Source organism: Paralichthys olivaceus, chromosome 6 (assembly GCF_024713975.1).
Source record: "Paralichthys olivaceus isolate ysfri-2021 chromosome 6, ASM2471397v2, whole genome shotgun sequence".
In the NCBI taxonomy this organism is placed as follows: Eukaryota; Metazoa; Chordata; class Actinopteri; order Pleuronectiformes; family Paralichthyidae; genus Paralichthys; species Paralichthys olivaceus.
Window position 1 is genome coordinate 22,073,002 of NC_091098.1, and position 16,628 is coordinate 22,089,629.

Here is a 16,628-nt window from a genome sequence, read left to right on the forward strand (position 1 = left end):
TGGTGTGTAAATAATGAGTGAATTTACATTTTTGGGTGAACTACCCATTTAAGAACGTGGGCACAGTGAAACAATAAGAAAACATCGTATTGTTTTGTTTCCTTGACGCACTTATTTGTCCTCATCACTTCCTCTCTTCATTCACTCTCTAGCTTGCTCGACCACCTCTCTCTCTTTCTCGTTGAGGCAGGGAGGAGGGGCCAACCTTGAATGGTGTGTTATCAAACAGCAACTGACAAATCGTGCACAGTTTACCTTGAAGTCATAAAAGAAAGTGTAGAATCCTGCTGGAGGTCAGAGCTGTGTGAAGAAACTGCACAACAACAATCCAAACTAAATTATCTTCATGTTATTTTACTTACTCCTGAATATTCTTCATCCAAAAGTCAAGTTTACATTTACTTTGTTGTTCACAAAATTCTTCATGTCAGAAGCACAAAAGCCTTTTTGTCCACCATGTAAAAAGCACATATAACCGTACTTCTCCTTTGATTCTGTTCTTCTTTGTCGTCCCTCAGTCATAGCAGAAGAAATGTCACAGCACTGCTGTTAGAACCCACAGAGATGTTTTAAAATTCTGTATGCTGTGTCCTTCGTCTGCACACTGGCCTCAAAAAACTCAAAGAGAAAAGCAGCAGCCTTCATGTTGAGCACCTACTCACACAGCTTAAGTATTCCGCTTCCTCCTCTCTCTGCCTTCTCCTTATTTCTGGTTCTTGGCTGATATTTCATTGCACAATGTTGCTCTAATGAAAATCATAAGTCCTTGTATTCCTCTGATTTATAAACAAACAAACGGCACAGATCACAGAAGCTTGCAGGTTGCATGGAACGACAAAATTATAAAATTCCCCTCGACATCAGAGTGCAGTTTGTTCTCATTTCAAGACGTTTCACTCAGAAGGATTTCAAAGCAGAAGTTTATTTTAAAGCAGGAGAAAGGATTTTTTTTTTTTTTTCAAGGTTTCTGTTGATGTTTGCACCGCTCCAAGCGTTCTGAATGTCAGATGGGCAGATTCTCACTTGGCAACACAAAGAAATGGCAACTTAGCTCTCCCACTGCAAAACCCCCTGGGAACAGAGAGGGGAGGAAAAGAGAAAACGTCTCATCATTTCCAAGATTTCAGGGGACAAAAAAAAATATATTTAATGAGGCTCTGTGTTGTTTTTCTGAGCTTTTTGCTGTCTGATGCCTTTTAGGCTCGGAAGAGGAAAAAATACAATCAAAACCATTGAACTACATTTTAAACACACAAAGATCCTGAAGATATGTTTTTAAGACATCAGTTGGCAGGCTATCATAAAGTCCACCGTGATTATTTAGACAGATTAAATCCCTGCATCCAAACACGTCACAGCTACACGATGCTCCTTGTATCTTTCTGTGGCTTCCACCTTCAAGGTTAAATTGCATCAGCCTTTACTTGCAGCAGATAATGTTGAGGTTGTAATTTAAGTGTGATTTTGTTGCTGTGGGGGGACTGAAATGAAACTGCAGTCATTATCTGCTTCCTCACTGTGTATAGAGAAGCTTGGAGCCGACACGGGGTGCATCTCAAATGCCTCTGCGTGCTCCCTCAGCCTTTTTGACAAGGACAGATCCCAAAAGTATCTTCTGGCAAACACATCCAAATAAAACCTCCTTTTCACACAAGACGAAATACCCAGTAACACCCACTAACTTTTGTCTTCAGGAGGACATTGGTCGAATGACTCCGCAGTGGTCACAGGAATTAATCGGCTCCAGCTCCCGACAGCAGTGACGGAAACATGACACCAGAGTGGATGGATTCATTTCCGCCCCTTCACTTTCAACAATAGCTATCATGGAGGCAATGATGGCTCCATCCGTAACTTCTGCAAATCTCTGCCTCTAAATGCATCCTTCTCCGTTCAAGCAGCTTTCCACCATTGTTCAGGTGGAATAGAGGCTGAAGAGACTGAAGTAAAAGATATTTTCTTTTAAAACGTCACCGCATAGTCATACATATATTCACTAGCCTCCATGCCTCTTTCTGCTGTTTACTAATCTTGTTTTCCGGTGTGTTTGTGAGGTCAAATGTGACACACCAGAAATGTTGTGCACTCGCAAGGTGGAAGGAGTCAATCGCCTTTTCACAGCAGGTTTTAGCTGCATATTCTTAAAGATTTTCTTGTAAAAGGTTAAAAGAGCGACACAGCTTTTAGTATAATGCACAAAAATAAAAAACTAAATATGAAAAACACTTTGCAGAGCTTTACTGTAAAGCAGTCACATGAAGGCTGGCCATGTTGCAGCAGAATACATGTCGGGACCTCAGAACAGCCACAGTGATGATGAGGTTAGGTGACAGGGGTGCTAGCAGAGCAGTGCGATGGAGATGTGGTCACCGGCCAGGCATTAGCGCCCTGGAGACAGAGGAGCGACACAGGTTCCTGAGCTCTGACAGCACTGGAGACTAACAGGAACATACAAAAGCCTGAATACGTGCTTCCATGAACATGTACTCACATCCAAGAGAGACTGTGACTGCAGCTTTGTCAAATGCACGTGCATGCATGTGCACATTGCTGTGTACGTGTGACCTGAATTGAAGGCTGAATAGGCAGATGTCTCTGATGCAGCAGTTTAAAAATAAAACAGGTGAGAACCAGAAGATTTTCTTCAAAAGCAGCAGGTCTCATGTAAGATTGTGTTTCCTCTTATAAGCCGTCAACACAAACTGCACAATAACATGAAATCTGTGGAGAAGATATAACTATAAATATAACAGCATCCCACAGATTAAAGCCACTCCTCCTCCCTCCTCATGGTCCAGCACAGACAGACCAGATGAGAGTTACACCAGATGTGTCATATAGGAGGAGGCTCTGCTACAAATTGGATGATTAACAGAGCTGGGGAGACAGCAGTGAGGCATTTGGCTGTGGTACGCAGCTCAGTGGAGAGTGATTGGCTTTGAGGGCCGAGGGAACAGATGGGACAGAGACACCGAGCTGGACCAAGAAAAAAAAAAAAATGAAGCGAACCTCCCTGGTCCTGCACGAAAATATCATTTCCATTTACTGCTCTTTGCTCCTTCTGCCTCCTGAGCAGCGATTCCACATTTTAAATAAAAAAGAGGTGGCCCTGCTTCTGGCAGTGTTGCAGCGGCTCGCTCCTCATAGCAAGTTATCTCCGCCTTTAGCTCCACCCTCTTAACATTAATTATGCAGCTCAATGCAGCACTCCAAATCCCTACTGCAGCTCACCCACACTACAATACTCTGCCGCTTTCTCCCACTCTCTCCATCTCTGTCACACACACAAACCTGAGTCTCTCTCGTTTTCTCTTCACGGCTCCGTTCTCAACCATCCACTATGTATTTACCCTGCAAATGCATGGACTGAGGATGGGACTGCAGCTGTTGTTTATGAGATGTTGCAAGGTTAAATGTTCACTTCAAACACCACACATGCGAAATGCAGGTTAATGAAATGAAAACAATTTATATTTCAGTATAATGAAGCTGATGCCTGAAAGAGAAGATACAAATTGGTTTATGATTATGAGTCTTACGTTACAGTATGATCCAATTTCAGCATATTTTTTTTAAATCATTTTCAAAGCCTGGTGATAATTTCAGTACAAATCAGAATCAAATTCAGTCTGATGTGCGGAGGAAAACACCCTTTACGACTCGGACACGTCTCTGGCAAGGTGTAACTGACTCCACTCCCTCCGAACATGACGAGAGACGCGATCAGACCTTGTCACAGGAAGCAGGGAGAGTCCACGCTTTGCAATCTGAATCAGCCACATCAGCAAAGTGGAGGGAAACCAGGGAACACACAACGAGGGAAGCTCTCACGCTTCAGCCGTCCACACCCCCAGGCGGGCAGTGGGATAGAAACGCAACAACTGTTTATGGAAGCAGAAACAAGCTTCTCCTTCGTTTCCTGGAGCTTTTTTTATATGATTAAGATTTATTTCACATCTGCATGCGTGTGTGTGTGTTTGCGTGGGATGGGAGAGATAGTATGGCTTGGCTGTATAATTAATCTAACACAATTTAAGTGTGAGGCTCCCCTGTGTGAGTCATTCAGGCACACTGTAACACTGCCTGACTTTGAGCTGCATAAATTGTGGGCTTTCTTTCACGTGTGCCTGCATCAGATGAAGTTATACCGCGGGATCATTATTTCTTATTCGCCACACAGGGCATCATCAACAAAATGTCAAAGCACGGGGACACAAACACACAAGCTATTTAAGAGCACATGCTGTTTGCCTCCCTATTGTTCTCATTAAGTTCAATAGAGTGTCCGTCCGTGTTTGCAAAGGCGCTACCTCTGGAACAAAGCAAACAGCATGGCAGATGTTCCCAATGAGGAAAACACAGGAAGGTGGGATCATCAGCTGGTATTGAGCAAAGTGAATGTGTTATACGCTTACATAATCCAGGGGGAGTGTGAAGTGAATACTCCCTCTCTCTACATGACAATGCGTTGGCAGGCGCAGGTCGGCTGTTTTTTGTCCTGAGCACCGTGTCGCCATCGCTGCTTCAAAATCTGTGCCATCATGAGACGTCCAGAATGCACGACGGCAGGTCAGGCGCTCTTTGAAAGGTTGCTGTTGATCAGCAGGCAGCCCTCTGCGCTGCTGCAGGGGTCTTTTCAGTGCATGGAACCGGATGGCAAGCAGAGAACACAGCGGGGGCTGGGCACTGCAATGTACTGCAGTGCTCGTAGCTCTGCGATGCACACCCACTCTCTTCCATTCTTGCTCTGCCTCTGACAATCTCTCAATCTCTCGCTCCATCTCTCGCCCATTCCTGTATCACTCCTCTTGCCTTCCTCTCCTCACTTTCTCCTCATTGCTTTTGTCTTTTTCGTGCCAATTCTTCCTCCACGCTCGGAACGTGTCAAACACTGTCTCTTCATTTCAACCACCCTTCCCTTTGCTGCTCACATTCACGATTAGAAAACACATTTAATGAAATATGTACATGTACAAAAATCCTGTAACCTTTTCCTGGAGTGTATGTTAAAATGCCCTTTTCCTTCCTGGCACAAACACCGTCCTTCCCACACTTCACTGTATTTATCAAGGTGTCATTCTAAGATCGACAAGAGGGTCTGCTTACCTCAAACATCTGCAATGTCCTCTATTTTTATCTCTACAACCTACTCAACTCAGAAGCAACACTTTTTCTTTCGGGTTTGATGAGTTTTCACAGTATCTCCTCCTCTCATCATGATCGTTTTGAGTTTTTGGGATTGTTGCTGACTGTAAATGTCACGGTGAAAGCCATTGCTGCTGTGCAATGTTGCCTACAGCATCATTTACAGGGGCACACGTGTCGCACAGCCTGGGACAGAGGGTGTTGTACACCAGGGAGGATGAGCAATGACGAGCCCAACAGCTGCTCACTTCCTCAAAAAAAGGCAAAAATCCTTAGAAAGAGTTTCAGTATAAAACCTACACATTTAAAAACATCGAAAGGGAAATATGCATGTAGCACCACCAATGCTTTCCCAGCATTTAGAAGCAAAATATCAAACTGTACATGCAATGCTAGATCACAGAATAAAGCTTAAATCAAAGGTCTGACTGTTTAAATCAGCTTTAAGATCTAATGAGTTAAACCCCCTCCATGCCTTACATTCTGTTTCTATCATAAAGAGGGATACTGGATAATTCTTGGCAACAGCAAGGGGTCTCATTTAGGTTTCCCATTAGAGCTGCGACTTCTGATGATCGCTGTCTGAACGAGTCTCCCAGTATGCTGGCTGCTTCCTGCAGAGACACTTTGGCTGATCACTCTCAACCATGTCATGAAACAAAGCTTTGTGTCACAGCAGGTGTCTGAAATGTATGGACCGCAGCCATTACATATCTTTTTTTACATTTCACCGATTTAACCGATCCAACACTGCTGTCTTTTGCAACACCTCCTTGGTGGTTTTAAAAATGATTAATGAGGAACATAATGAATTACTTGCATACATAAAGCTATTTTAATGATATTATCAAATGGGTGTGAAAAAGGCAGGTGTCGAACTTGGATGTTTGTGTGGCTACAGTCAGTTTCATCCCCCAGCCTGGCGTTTTGAAGTGAAAAGGAAAGTAGAACAAAAGCACAGTGCTGACGCTTCCACCTGGAGCATAAAGTCATGTTACTGAGAGACAAGGACAGTGCAGAGCTTTTTAAAAGACAACCGCTACAAGCTAAGTTTTCAGCATTTCTGCAGAAACATGGCTCTCTTTAAGATGGACAGTGTTCTAGAAAAGGAGAGACACATGAATAATGAAAAGTATTTTCTTCACGTCATCAGCTGGAAGCCAAAGAACAGATGTGCACAGGCAACTGCAATATCAGATGAGGAGTTGGAAATGTGAAAAGCCAGGTGGTTTATTAGGTCACCTGCCAAGACATAGCTAGAAGAATTAGCTTTGCCTTAAACTCAAACCTCTAACCTTCATTTCTTAAACTGATTTGCATGAAACGATTTGAGGGAAGCTCATGTTAGCAGTCTGTGCTCTGTCCATGGTGCTGAAACAGTTAACGTTTCCTCAGCGGCCCTCCCCTCATCCCTGCATGTAACTCAGTGTTAAATAATTGAAACACTATTTAAAACCAGTTACCGGGTTCATCAGAGCTGGATAGGTTCATTTAATTTCATCTACTAGGTGAGGATGAGGATTATTAACCTTAAGTCCATGTAATATGAATACACCGGTACATACTGTACTCTTTATCCTGTCTGGCCCATCGCTATTCAGTGTGCCCACACAAAACACACACACACACCAGGTCCATCCGTTCTTTCCTCCCATTCTGCAGCAGGCCAGTGTTTGCAGGCTTCTTCCAGCAGAGAAAACACACAGTGCCCACTGCTGGACAGTATGAAATCTTCATTCACAAATGATGAAGGTCAGACTTCCAAAAAAAGACAGTGGGATGTAACAAATAAACTGTGAACGCGCCTGAAGAAAGGCGATAATTAATGCACAGTGGAAAAAACACATATGTTATCACCAGACCTTTGCTGTAATCAAACAAAGCTTCACTTTATTTTAGCCGTGCTGTTTGAGCTCGTATCAAAATTATGAAAAGTGTATAAATACCCCAGTAATTGCTCACAGACATGATAGCATTATTTCTTCTCTTTCTTTGCTACACTGTCATCAGTAATCCTTGATCAGCCAATCAGAGAGCCCACTATCGGTGCAGGTTTAGACTGAAGGAAGTCCCAGAACACCGGATAAACAAAACAAAAACTCATCACCAGGCTCAAAACGCTATCGGGGCCAATTCAATCTGTTATCTAACCACACCGATACGCGGAATACACAATGAGAGCATGCACAACAAAACTAAAATGGGCTCCAGTAGTCTCTTAGTCACTCAGAGCTTATTGGAGCGCACGGGATTCAGTGTGTGAAGGATAAAACTTTACTCTTCTCCCCAAACCAGAGATAAATACACAAGTTTAAGCTGTGATCTTCATCTCAGAGAGGTGGTAGCTGGTTTGGGTTGCTCTGCCTGGATGCTGAGGCAGCTACGCTCAGGGATGTAATGGGATACTGCAGCACTAGAGAACCGTGTGCACAGAAACTTGCCTGGAAGCATCAGGGAGTCCCGCACTAACCTTCCCCCTTCTCTCATCTCCCTCTGCTCTTTTTGACAAGTATAACATAAGAGATCATTATAAGTACCAATCCACATGTATATCTAAAAATTATAACATGTGAGAGACTAAAAGAGCCAAACACCAACTAAAAAAAGCAAATAACTTCTTAAGTGTTAAAACCCATCATGCCTGAATAGTAGGAGGAGAATGTTGCTGCTTACCTTCTAAGCAGGTCGCTCTTTCCTGGACAGCACGCTCTTCCCTTTCTCCACAGGCTCGGAGACACTTTGAGATAGAGAGAAAAATAATCAATCTCCTCTTACTTTCTCTTATTTCCAGTTTCAGAATGAATAAGTCAGGAGTCTAACACAGCCCCATGGACACACCTTTACTCTGTCCTCCTGTAAACTCTGCCACATACACACACACAGACACCCATTCAAATGTACCCCAGGACCGGAGTACCCAAATTGATAAAGATCTGTTCAGGGGAGGGATAAAAACTACACACACTCACACACTGCAGTTTTTTTTCTTCCCTTTCCTCTTGCCCACTCGCTCTGCTGCGTTCCCCTCCTGTCTTTGCCTAGCACTGCCTCCTGATTGGCTAAACTGCTCTTCAATAACATAAGCTCTCTTCTTTAATTGGAAGAGGGCCAGTTATGTGGTGCACCAGAAACCGTCCTCCCCAGCTCATCTCTCTCTCTCTCTCTCTTTTTTCCCCTAAGTGCCTGTGGAAAAGAATGCTGAGCTCTGCAATTTCATACGCATCGAGCAAAGAAAAGAAAAAAAAAAAAAAAGGAATGGAGGACAGAGGGAGGAGGGAAGCAGGGGAGGTGGGGGAGGACTATGTGGGAGAGAGAATGGCAATGAGTGGGGGAAAGCATCGGAGGCGAATCAGTGGACCGCAGTGGGACAAGCAGAAGAAGCTGCATTGGGAACAAAGAGACAAGGGGGCGGCTATTAGGTGGAGTGAGGGCAGATTTGGATGCATTTTGTGCACCAGCCGCAGCATGTTGAGGTGTGACTGCAGGTCAGATGAAAGGCGATTTCCCCTGCACTCACTGCAGCGTAGCTCGGTGGCTCTGCTGCAGTGAGGAGTCTAATTGCCAGGCATGAAGGGGGATGGGAAGGATGGAGGAGGAGGAGGAAGAGGAGGAGGAGAGAGGGGGGTTGGTTGCAGTGATGCTGAAGTACAGTCTTCCAGCCAGCCTGGATATACAGGGAAGAAAATGGGCAGGCAGCCGCAGTGGTTAATGCCTTTTCCTCATGAATTATTCAAAGTGCCCCAAAGGAGAGTGGGAGGGTCACAGACAGCAAACTGCTGAGCCTGTTCACTGTCTCGATGCTGCTGAGGTTTATGATAATTACACATTATACAAGAGCTGAAGTGCACACTTTAACATGGTCACATGAAGTCCCCCCCCCCCCCCTTTAACTCAGATTATTTAATCCTACTATTTTAATAAATCACCTGGATTGGAGATGGTGCGGTATCCCCTCCCTGGCATCCACTTTAGTTTGGTGACATGTTAAAAGGATTTCTGGTCCTGGAGAAAATGGATGAGAGGGATTGACTTTGTGGTGTCAGTCTCCCTGCCACTCCGTCTTTTAACTCACATCTGGTCCATCCACCATGTCCCGGCTGCATTAAAGTACAATACCCAATTAGATAGATCAATAATGGACCATTCAATACCCGCAACCATCTGCAGATGCTTCAATGAGCACTCTAAAAGTTATATGACGCCCAGACAGAAATGCAAATACACCGTTTGCTAAGTCAACAACATAATTGCCTGGTGGCTGAATGGGCAGACAAAGAGATATTTTAAGATCCTGCTGTGAAAGACAATTTGTAATAATAAACCAGAAAAGACGTTGATAAAACTGTGTGAACAAGTTTTTAAATAGCTGGAAACTTGTATTTTGGTGTACAGGGGAATATTTATTTCAATATAAAAGTGCTTGATCTAAATAATTACAATAAACATTTCCATCAATCATCTGCACATGTTTTCCTTCATCACTGTGGTCTCTGCTTTCACTGGGAGGCTGTAGACTGTGATGGAGATGTTTGTGTGTTTGAACACCTGCTCCAGGATCTCTGACACTCTCCTCCACTCCAGTCGATCCAGGCCACAGCCAATACTGTGGATCAGAGGTGAAAAACACAGTTTAACTGGAACAGTCACAGAAACAACACTTATTCAAATAAATTAATTGAGAAAATTGACAAATTACAAATGAATGACAAACCGAGGCATTGATATTCTCGTCACTCTGTTCTTCACACAGTGTGACTTCATGTCCTCCAGGCTCAGGGTCAGGCTGTCATAGGTGGGTTTTTGGTTGAACTTTTTCTTTGTGATCTGCAATAAAATAACAGGGATTACAATATATACACAATAATGTATTTTCAACAAGCCTTAATTTTTCCAGGGGTGTATCAGTAACCACAGAAATAGCATTAACTCTTTACCAAGTAGTAGACGAAACGTCTGTCTCTCTTCAGCACAGCACATTGTCCTGTCACCTTCTCTGTTTGGATAAATACAATAAAAAACATAAAAAACAAATCACAAACATAAGTGGCTCTAAATCTTCGACACCAATGCCTTGGTGAGGGGGAAACATTATAAACTAACACAGCGCAGGAGAAAACTGTTTCAACCCACAGATGTTTGTTATAAAATCTAATGGAGATTTTGTCAGCATGAGTTTCACATAAATGTGAACTTAATGAAGCATAAGACATCAAGAAAATTTTTCCTGTTGTCACGGCTGGTGGTAGAAGCAAACAGAGCCAAGTGCAAACACAAAGGAAAACTGAAGTTACGATGAACGCTGAAAAAGACAGAAGGGAAGCAAAACACTACTAAGACGTAACACGATAAAAGTCCACAGAATAAAGAGCACAAAGGGACACGAACTGACAACTGGTCTGAAAGCACGGCGACAAATTATGAAAATTATGGAAGTGATGTCAGAGAAGCAGATTGGAAACACAACCAGGGCTGAGACAGGAATAATTATAAGTGTGATGTGATGGTGAAACATCCAGCTCCTGCACTCAGAACACAGAACTGTGCAAACGTTTTAGGAGCTCACTACTACAAATCATTAATGTGATTTCTATATTACTTTTTTTATCTAGTAACAATGTTACAAAGTGCTTAACAAGAACTATTACCAAAGATATAAAAACCCAGACAAGACAGATGAGTAAAAGAACCTTTAAAAATTGCTAAATTAACTAATAAAATGTGGCATAACCAAATATATATATAGGCTGGATCGAGCACCTGAGGTGGTAATACGTAATGAGAGTGTGTTTTCTTCTCTCGTCTATCCAGGTTCCACCCTTCTCCTCCCTGCTCTGCTCCAAGCGGTGGTTCATGCTTGTGCCAGAATTGTTATCAAGTACTGGAGCTTGAAAGCTTTTGGAGAACCTACAATTTGTCTGCGTGTGCTGAGTGACTGTGATCAACAGGTTACTCCCTTTGTTGGGAGGGTGAATATTGTTCTCTAACTTTGGTTTAACTTGAGCTATGTTACATTGAATTTATTTGTCATGTCAGTTGCCCTTTTCACTTTTTGTTTTTGTTCTGCGATATTGTTAATAAATTCTGTTTTGTGGGGAAAAAAATGTTTCCCCTTTCTTCCTTCCCCTTGGACATATTTCCGGTGTTACTCCCTTTATCCCCTGGGCATATTTTGGTGATGTGATGTAAGATAAGATAAGATAAGATAAAGTAAGATAAGATAATACTTTATTAGTCCCACAGTGGGGAATTCACAACATTACAACAGCAAGAGGGTATCAAACATAGACATTGGTAAAGTAATAAGTAGCATGCAAAACCTATAAATGTGGGAAATATATGAAATACACACAATTATTAACAGAATATGTATTGTGTGAACATATGAACAGTGAAAGAGATTGCACATGAGACATGTGTTCACAGATTTTCACAGACAAAGATGTATATTGCACAATTTAAAGGTGAAAAACCTGAGTCCTTCAGAGACCGACTGATCTAAGCTGCCCAGTGATGATGGTGTCCTGCAGGGGGTGGGACTGACTGTCCATTAGACAGCTTTGTCACCATCCTCCTCAGCCCCACCACCTCCACTGGGTCAAGCAGGTATCCCAGGACCGAGCTGGCCCTCCGGAATCAATTTATCCAGTCTCTGCCTGCAGCTGAAATGCTGCTGCCCCAGGAAACTATTACTAAGATAGTCCAGAACAATTTATTATTGTTTTATTTATTTTTATTATTTTCATTCATTCATTCTTATTTATATCGACAAATTAGACAAACAAGTGAAAAAAATATAAACAGGAAAAAGTTACATTTATACAATGATATTTGTTATATGTATTATTTATTGTTATTTATTATATTGTAATTTATTTAATCTCACCCCTTCTCCATAAGTCATTAATTAATAATTATCTTATATTAAACCAGCTTCCTATATATCTATAAATATATTGATTTCCTGTGCTCTATATTGTCTATAATAAAAACAATATAAATAATAGAAATAATGTAATTTACACATATATACAAACTCTTACACCTGCATACCCAAATATAAAATCAAATATAAACACAATTTGCAGTGATATTTATAGAAAAAAATGCAGGAAGACCAACTAAGGAACAATAAATATTATGTGACCGAATACTAATAATCCCCTCTTCATCCCTGGTGATCAACTAATCTTTGTACTTTAGGTAAACTGGGGTTTTCCAGCTAAAGCAGCAGGAAGCCAGTCAGTGTCCTGGTCTGAGGATGTCAACAGTGTTTGTGCAGATGAAGGTTTGATAAAAGTCTGACTCATTCTGCTGCTTTAACTCTGCTTCTCCTCTGAACCTGCGCTTGAACAGGACAGATATCCCAGCTCCCATGTGACAGTCCTCGCTGACGCAGTGAACCAGAGCCTCGTCCTCACAGCTGGAGAACAGGTTCCCCGTCACATAGCGGAGGCTGCAGCCGGCTGCCGCACACTGACCGACAGGGGGCAGCACCGCACCCTGAGATTAAAGCCCGTTAACAACACACACACGTGTAACACCTGCACCGGAAGTTAGCTGTTCTCTATGAGCTCTGATCTTGTACCTTCATTTCCAAGGTGGCAGCTGGTTCCTGAGGCGCAGACCACATCGTCCCCGGTGAGAATGAACTTGTTGTGAGGCGAGACGTTTATTTACGAGCGGCGACAATTCAACGTCTGATAGGAAACTTCAAAACTAGCTTAACATGCGTCAGTAACGAGCCTCGGTATCAACACAGACTGGATGATAAGAAATGTCTGACAGAATAAAACTGATATAAAGATACGAAATGAGACTTACGATGTTTTGTCGCTTCTCCTGCTTCATCTAGTTCTTCTTCTAGTGCTTCATCTGCTGCTGCTGCTTCTTCTGTCGCTTTTAAGGCGCATTACCGCCACCTTCAGCTCCGGATCATTAAATAAACTCACAATCGAAATCCCTTCAAATATAATAATTATATCATATAATTATACTTTATCCTCAATCCTACTTTACACCCTACTCTTACTATAAACATCTGTCACCCTACCTTCTGTTCCTATTGACTGTGACAGGAATAGATGTGGAAAAAACCCTGTATCCCTTAAACACCTTACTATTACCCTCACCTGTTCTCTGTCGTCCATACTCACTCTTCCTGAAACCTTTTGGACCAAATGTAATATCTAAAGAAAGTAACCGTACGGTGTGAATTTGGTATTTATTTAGATACTGAAACGTTTTTAAAGCTGCATTTGTTTAATTGTCTATTAGATTTCCATTGAGGTAAATGTTGTGCTGGGCTATGATGGAAATAAGGATGAGATCCTCAAACTCAGTGTAGCAGTGACACATGAAGGTATAAATAGTTTTGCCCTGACAGGTTCAACAAAACTGAAATAAATGACAGAGTTTACATCCGACAAAGTCCTGACAAGATATATAATCATCCTTTAAAAATGACAACAACTGTGTAGAGTGTGTCGAGGGGTTCAGAATATTTATTGAACTTGTGACAGAAAACAAAAAAAGACAATAGTGTGTATCTTATGAATGCAACATCTAACACAGACGCAGATCTACACCATTGATAAATGAATTTGAGACTGCTGCTTAGTTGTATCTTCACTAAATGTGAAACCAAAATGATGAAGCAGGTTAAGCACAGGCCAGGTACAGCAGTCCTTGCTGCAGCCTCAGAAGTTCGCACTGCGTCTCCTCTCGTTCATCCAGTCCCCAGGGTTGACGTCCATTTGCAGCATCTTCATCACCCACTTGTCCCTTCGTGCTCCATCGATGAACTCATCCAGTGAGAGCTCCCCTAAGTGATGAGGGATGGTTAGTCTCTGGGTTTATTTCACCACACAATTCTCCTTTCATCAAACAACAGACATTAACACCCCACAAAGCCATTACAGCAGCCCAACTCTGCCCTTTTAAATCATCCATGCAGCGTTTTAAGCTGTCAGAAAACTAGGGAAAACACTCACCATCTCCATTTTCATCAACCAGCTCAAATATCCGGTCAACCACTTGGTCCGGGCTCAGCAGATTGCATTCTTCATCCAGCTGACCATGGCAAGCTTTCTTCAGTCGATAGATAGACTGAGAGTGACATGAGAAGGATGTTAGTAATACTCTTGCATGCTCGCTGATCTTGAAATATTAATTTCAATGTCTTGGACACCTTAAATATCAAAAGGTGCATATAGTGAGGATAAATAGTAAATATTACCTCCACAATTTCAAGAAGCTCTGTTTTGTCAATGCATCCGCTTCCATCTTTATCGTACATTTTGAATGTCCATTTAAGCTTATGTTCCAGTTTACCCCTCAGGACCAAGTTCAAGGCTGCAACATACTCCAGGAAATCAATGGTGTTGTCCTGCAGTGGACATGAAGGAAAAACATTCAACTGCTGTGAAGAGACACCTGGACACGATCTCTGAGTTTCACTTTGACAGACAAAATGTTTGTATTGTAAAGTACTTAATGGAATATACTCAGTAAAAAACACAAAATAAATGGGGCTGCAACTAAAATGTATTTTCATGATCGATTAATATTTATAATACAATAATTGATCATTTTTGTCTCCGTGAATTGTTTAGTGTATCATCTGTCAGAAATATGTAATTGTTCTAATATATTATTTAACAGGACCCAGATTTATTTTTATAATAGACTGCCAAGAAAAACTGTTAATATTTCAAAAGCTTTTTGCTTAAAAAGAAATACTCGACCCATCAACTATCAAAACTGATGCTTATTTTTGTCTATTAGAAATAAATAATCAATAAACTGCTGTTATGACAAATGCTTCCAATCATTGAATCTTGACTATTACCATGATAAGTGTGTCACATACTGAAGTGAAGAGTCCTTTACTTCCACACAGCAGAAGCTTGTACTTACTCCGTTCTTGTCAAAGGCTCGAAACATGTTTTCGATGTAATCTGCAGCCTCCTTGTTCTCAGTGACGCCAAAAAAGCTCTTGAACTCGTGCCTGAAGAGAGTCCCACTCGGACACTCCACAACAAACTTCTTGTACCATTCCTGCAGCTCTGCCACGTCAATTTCCTTGTCGGGGTCACTTTCCTCACTCAGGCGCTGACCCATAGTGGAGATGATATTTCTCAGGCACCTCTACAGACTGAAATGATTTCTCACATTACATGAAACTATAAGACTTGTTGAAACTCTTTGTTAGCTTCTCTCTCTACATTACAAAATCTATAAATCTCAGTCCTCCGTTACTGAGACAGGTGCTGCAACTAAATGTGTTGCAAATCGGCAAAAACCAAAGTGATCAAAATGGCATGAAAGTCCATACAGGCTGAATAATTATTAGGCTGTCTCTTCATATCCTCTCAGAGAGTGAGGATGACACACAGGATCACATGATAAGGGATTAGAAATGGAAATAGAAACGTGTCTTAATCAATTAGTTGGCAGACAGATAATGACTGGATTTCCCTGTGCCCCTCCCTCTATCTCTACTAAATAGTGAATGTCCTGTATTTTTCCTTTATAAAAAACAATCTCTTCTGTATTTTATACAGCATCACAGTGCATCCACCAAGGCTCAACAGTCCTCTTAGACTCAATTAAGCTGCACCAAATTTCCCACACTTAAACATATCAGTCCCCTATAATATGCCTGATTTATATATGCCTGATTTGTCCTCATTCATCAGATCCATGGATTACTTCCTGGGAAAACAGTGAAAATGTAAAATGCCTCAATGTTAAAGAAAGAGAAAAAAAATGTTGACGGGTGAAAACATAACCTTGTTGGCAGAGGTAGCTAAAGATTAAAATGTGTATAAGTCAAACTTAATGTCAGATGGGTTCATGTGTGACTGTGTAAGCAGCATAAAAACACAGACTTGAGTCTATGTGGTGGAAACTACATGAATTTACTCAGGATTGAGTCAGATATGAGGGGAAGCTCACTGTGATCAGGCTTTCTTAATTCACACAAGACCAGGTAACCACGGTTACTTGTTATCTGATGAACTCAATATGTTGTTGAAACCCAAATGTAGGATCAAAGTTTTTTTTTTTTTTTAAGTGTTTCACAAAAACTAACCCAATGTCAGGTGCTGCTGCTTAGATTTTTTAAAAATCTTTTCAAAAATTGCATGAAACTTGAAACTGTATAATCGTTCAGTGGACGTGACGTTTCTGAGCAGGATGATGAATCACACAGACCTGGTGTATAGTTATGTCTGAAAGCTTTGACCTTTAGGCTCCAGGCTATTTAAGGATAACCTGATTACTGTTTACATGGCGGCTCCAGTCTCACCCAAGTCTCTAATGAATGGTGCTGTTGTTAAATGCACTGATGATGGACGTTCAGTTACAACCAACACACACAGACATTTTTCTACAGCAAGCCGGGGGCCATCATCTGTTTTTAAATAGAACAGCAGTGTCACTGTTCAAGGTAACAAACAGAAGCCATTGTTTACAGATGAAAG

At 41.7% G+C, this 16,628-nt stretch overlaps 3 protein-coding genes across 11 annotated transcripts in view; all 3 read right to left on the reverse strand.

The window, feature by feature from the left end:
- The window catches only part of LOC109635220 (synaptotagmin-2-like), a 54,786-nt gene extending 45,564 nt beyond the window's left edge, over positions 1-9,222 (reverse strand). For 3 of the 6 annotated variants that reach the window (XM_020096253.2, XM_020096256.2, XM_020096250.2), the window contains exons 1-2: positions 7,984-8,124; positions 7,819-7,882 (exon numbers count right to left, since the gene is read on the reverse strand). The gene's annotated coding sequence lies outside the window, so the exon portion shown is untranslated. Of the gene's footprint in view, positions 1-7,818; positions 7,883-7,983; positions 8,209-9,071 lie in introns of those variants that run through there. The other 3 variants (XM_069527495.1, XM_020096251.2, XM_020096252.2) reach the window with 3 other exon arrangements.
- Positions 9,223-9,524: 302 nt separating this feature from the next.
- On the reverse strand, positions 9,525-13,069 carry oard1 (O-acyl-ADP-ribose deacylase 1). Of its 4 annotated transcripts, none has more exons than XM_069527507.1 (6): positions 12,967-13,069; positions 12,731-12,861; positions 12,452-12,645; positions 10,080-10,137; positions 9,857-9,969; positions 9,525-9,748 (listed from the first exon to the last, which is right to left on the reverse strand). In XM_069527507.1, the coding sequence occupies exons 2-6, from the start codon at positions 12,773-12,775 to the stop codon at positions 9,601-9,603; spliced, it is 558 nt and encodes a 185-aa protein (XP_069383608.1). In that variant the 5' UTR covers positions 12,776-12,861; positions 12,967-13,069; the 3' UTR covers positions 9,525-9,600. The 4 variants fall into 4 exon arrangements, with proteins under 4 accessions (XP_069383608.1, XP_069383609.1, XP_069383610.1 ...); XM_069527508.1 differs by having other exon boundaries at positions 12,731-12,794; positions 12,967-13,061; XM_069527509.1 differs by having other exon boundaries at positions 12,731-12,865; positions 12,967-13,048.
- A 559-nt stretch (positions 13,070-13,628) lies between these two features.
- Positions 13,629-15,527, reverse strand: guca1b (guanylate cyclase activator 1B). The gene is made up of 4 exons (XM_020096034.2): positions 15,061-15,527; positions 14,381-14,530; positions 14,136-14,250; positions 13,629-13,966 (listed from the first exon to the last, which is right to left on the reverse strand). Exons 1-4 carry the CDS (start codon positions 15,262-15,264, stop codon positions 13,842-13,844), a joined length of 594 nt encoding a protein of 197 aa, XP_019951593.1. The 5' UTR covers positions 15,265-15,527; the 3' UTR covers positions 13,629-13,841.
- Between the last annotated feature and the right edge of the window lie 1,101 nt (positions 15,528-16,628).

Coding starts and splice junctions, on each gene's coding strand:
- oard1 (XM_069527507.1), bottom strand. CDS start 12,775: ATGTGGTCTGCGCCTCAGGAACCAGCTGCCACCTTGGAAATGAAG. Junction 12,646..12,730: donor CTGCCACCTTGGAAATGAAG/GTACAAGATCAG, acceptor CTTTAATCTCAG/GGTGCGGTGCTGCCCCCTGT. Junction 10,138..12,451: donor GCAGAGTTAAAGCAGCAGAA/TGAGTCAGACTT, acceptor TATCCAAACAGA/GAAGGTGACAGGACAATGTG.
- guca1b (XM_020096034.2), bottom strand. CDS start 15,264: ATGGGTCAGCGCCTGAGTGAGGAAAGTGACCCCGACAAGGAAATTGAC. Junction 14,531..15,060: donor GAGCCTTTGACAAGAACGGA/GTAAGTACAAGC, acceptor TGTCCACTGCAG/GACAACACCATTGATTTCCT. Junction 13,967..14,135: donor GGTTGATGAAAATGGAGATG/GTGAGTGTTTTC, acceptor CTCATCACTTAG/GGGAGCTCTCACTGGATGAG.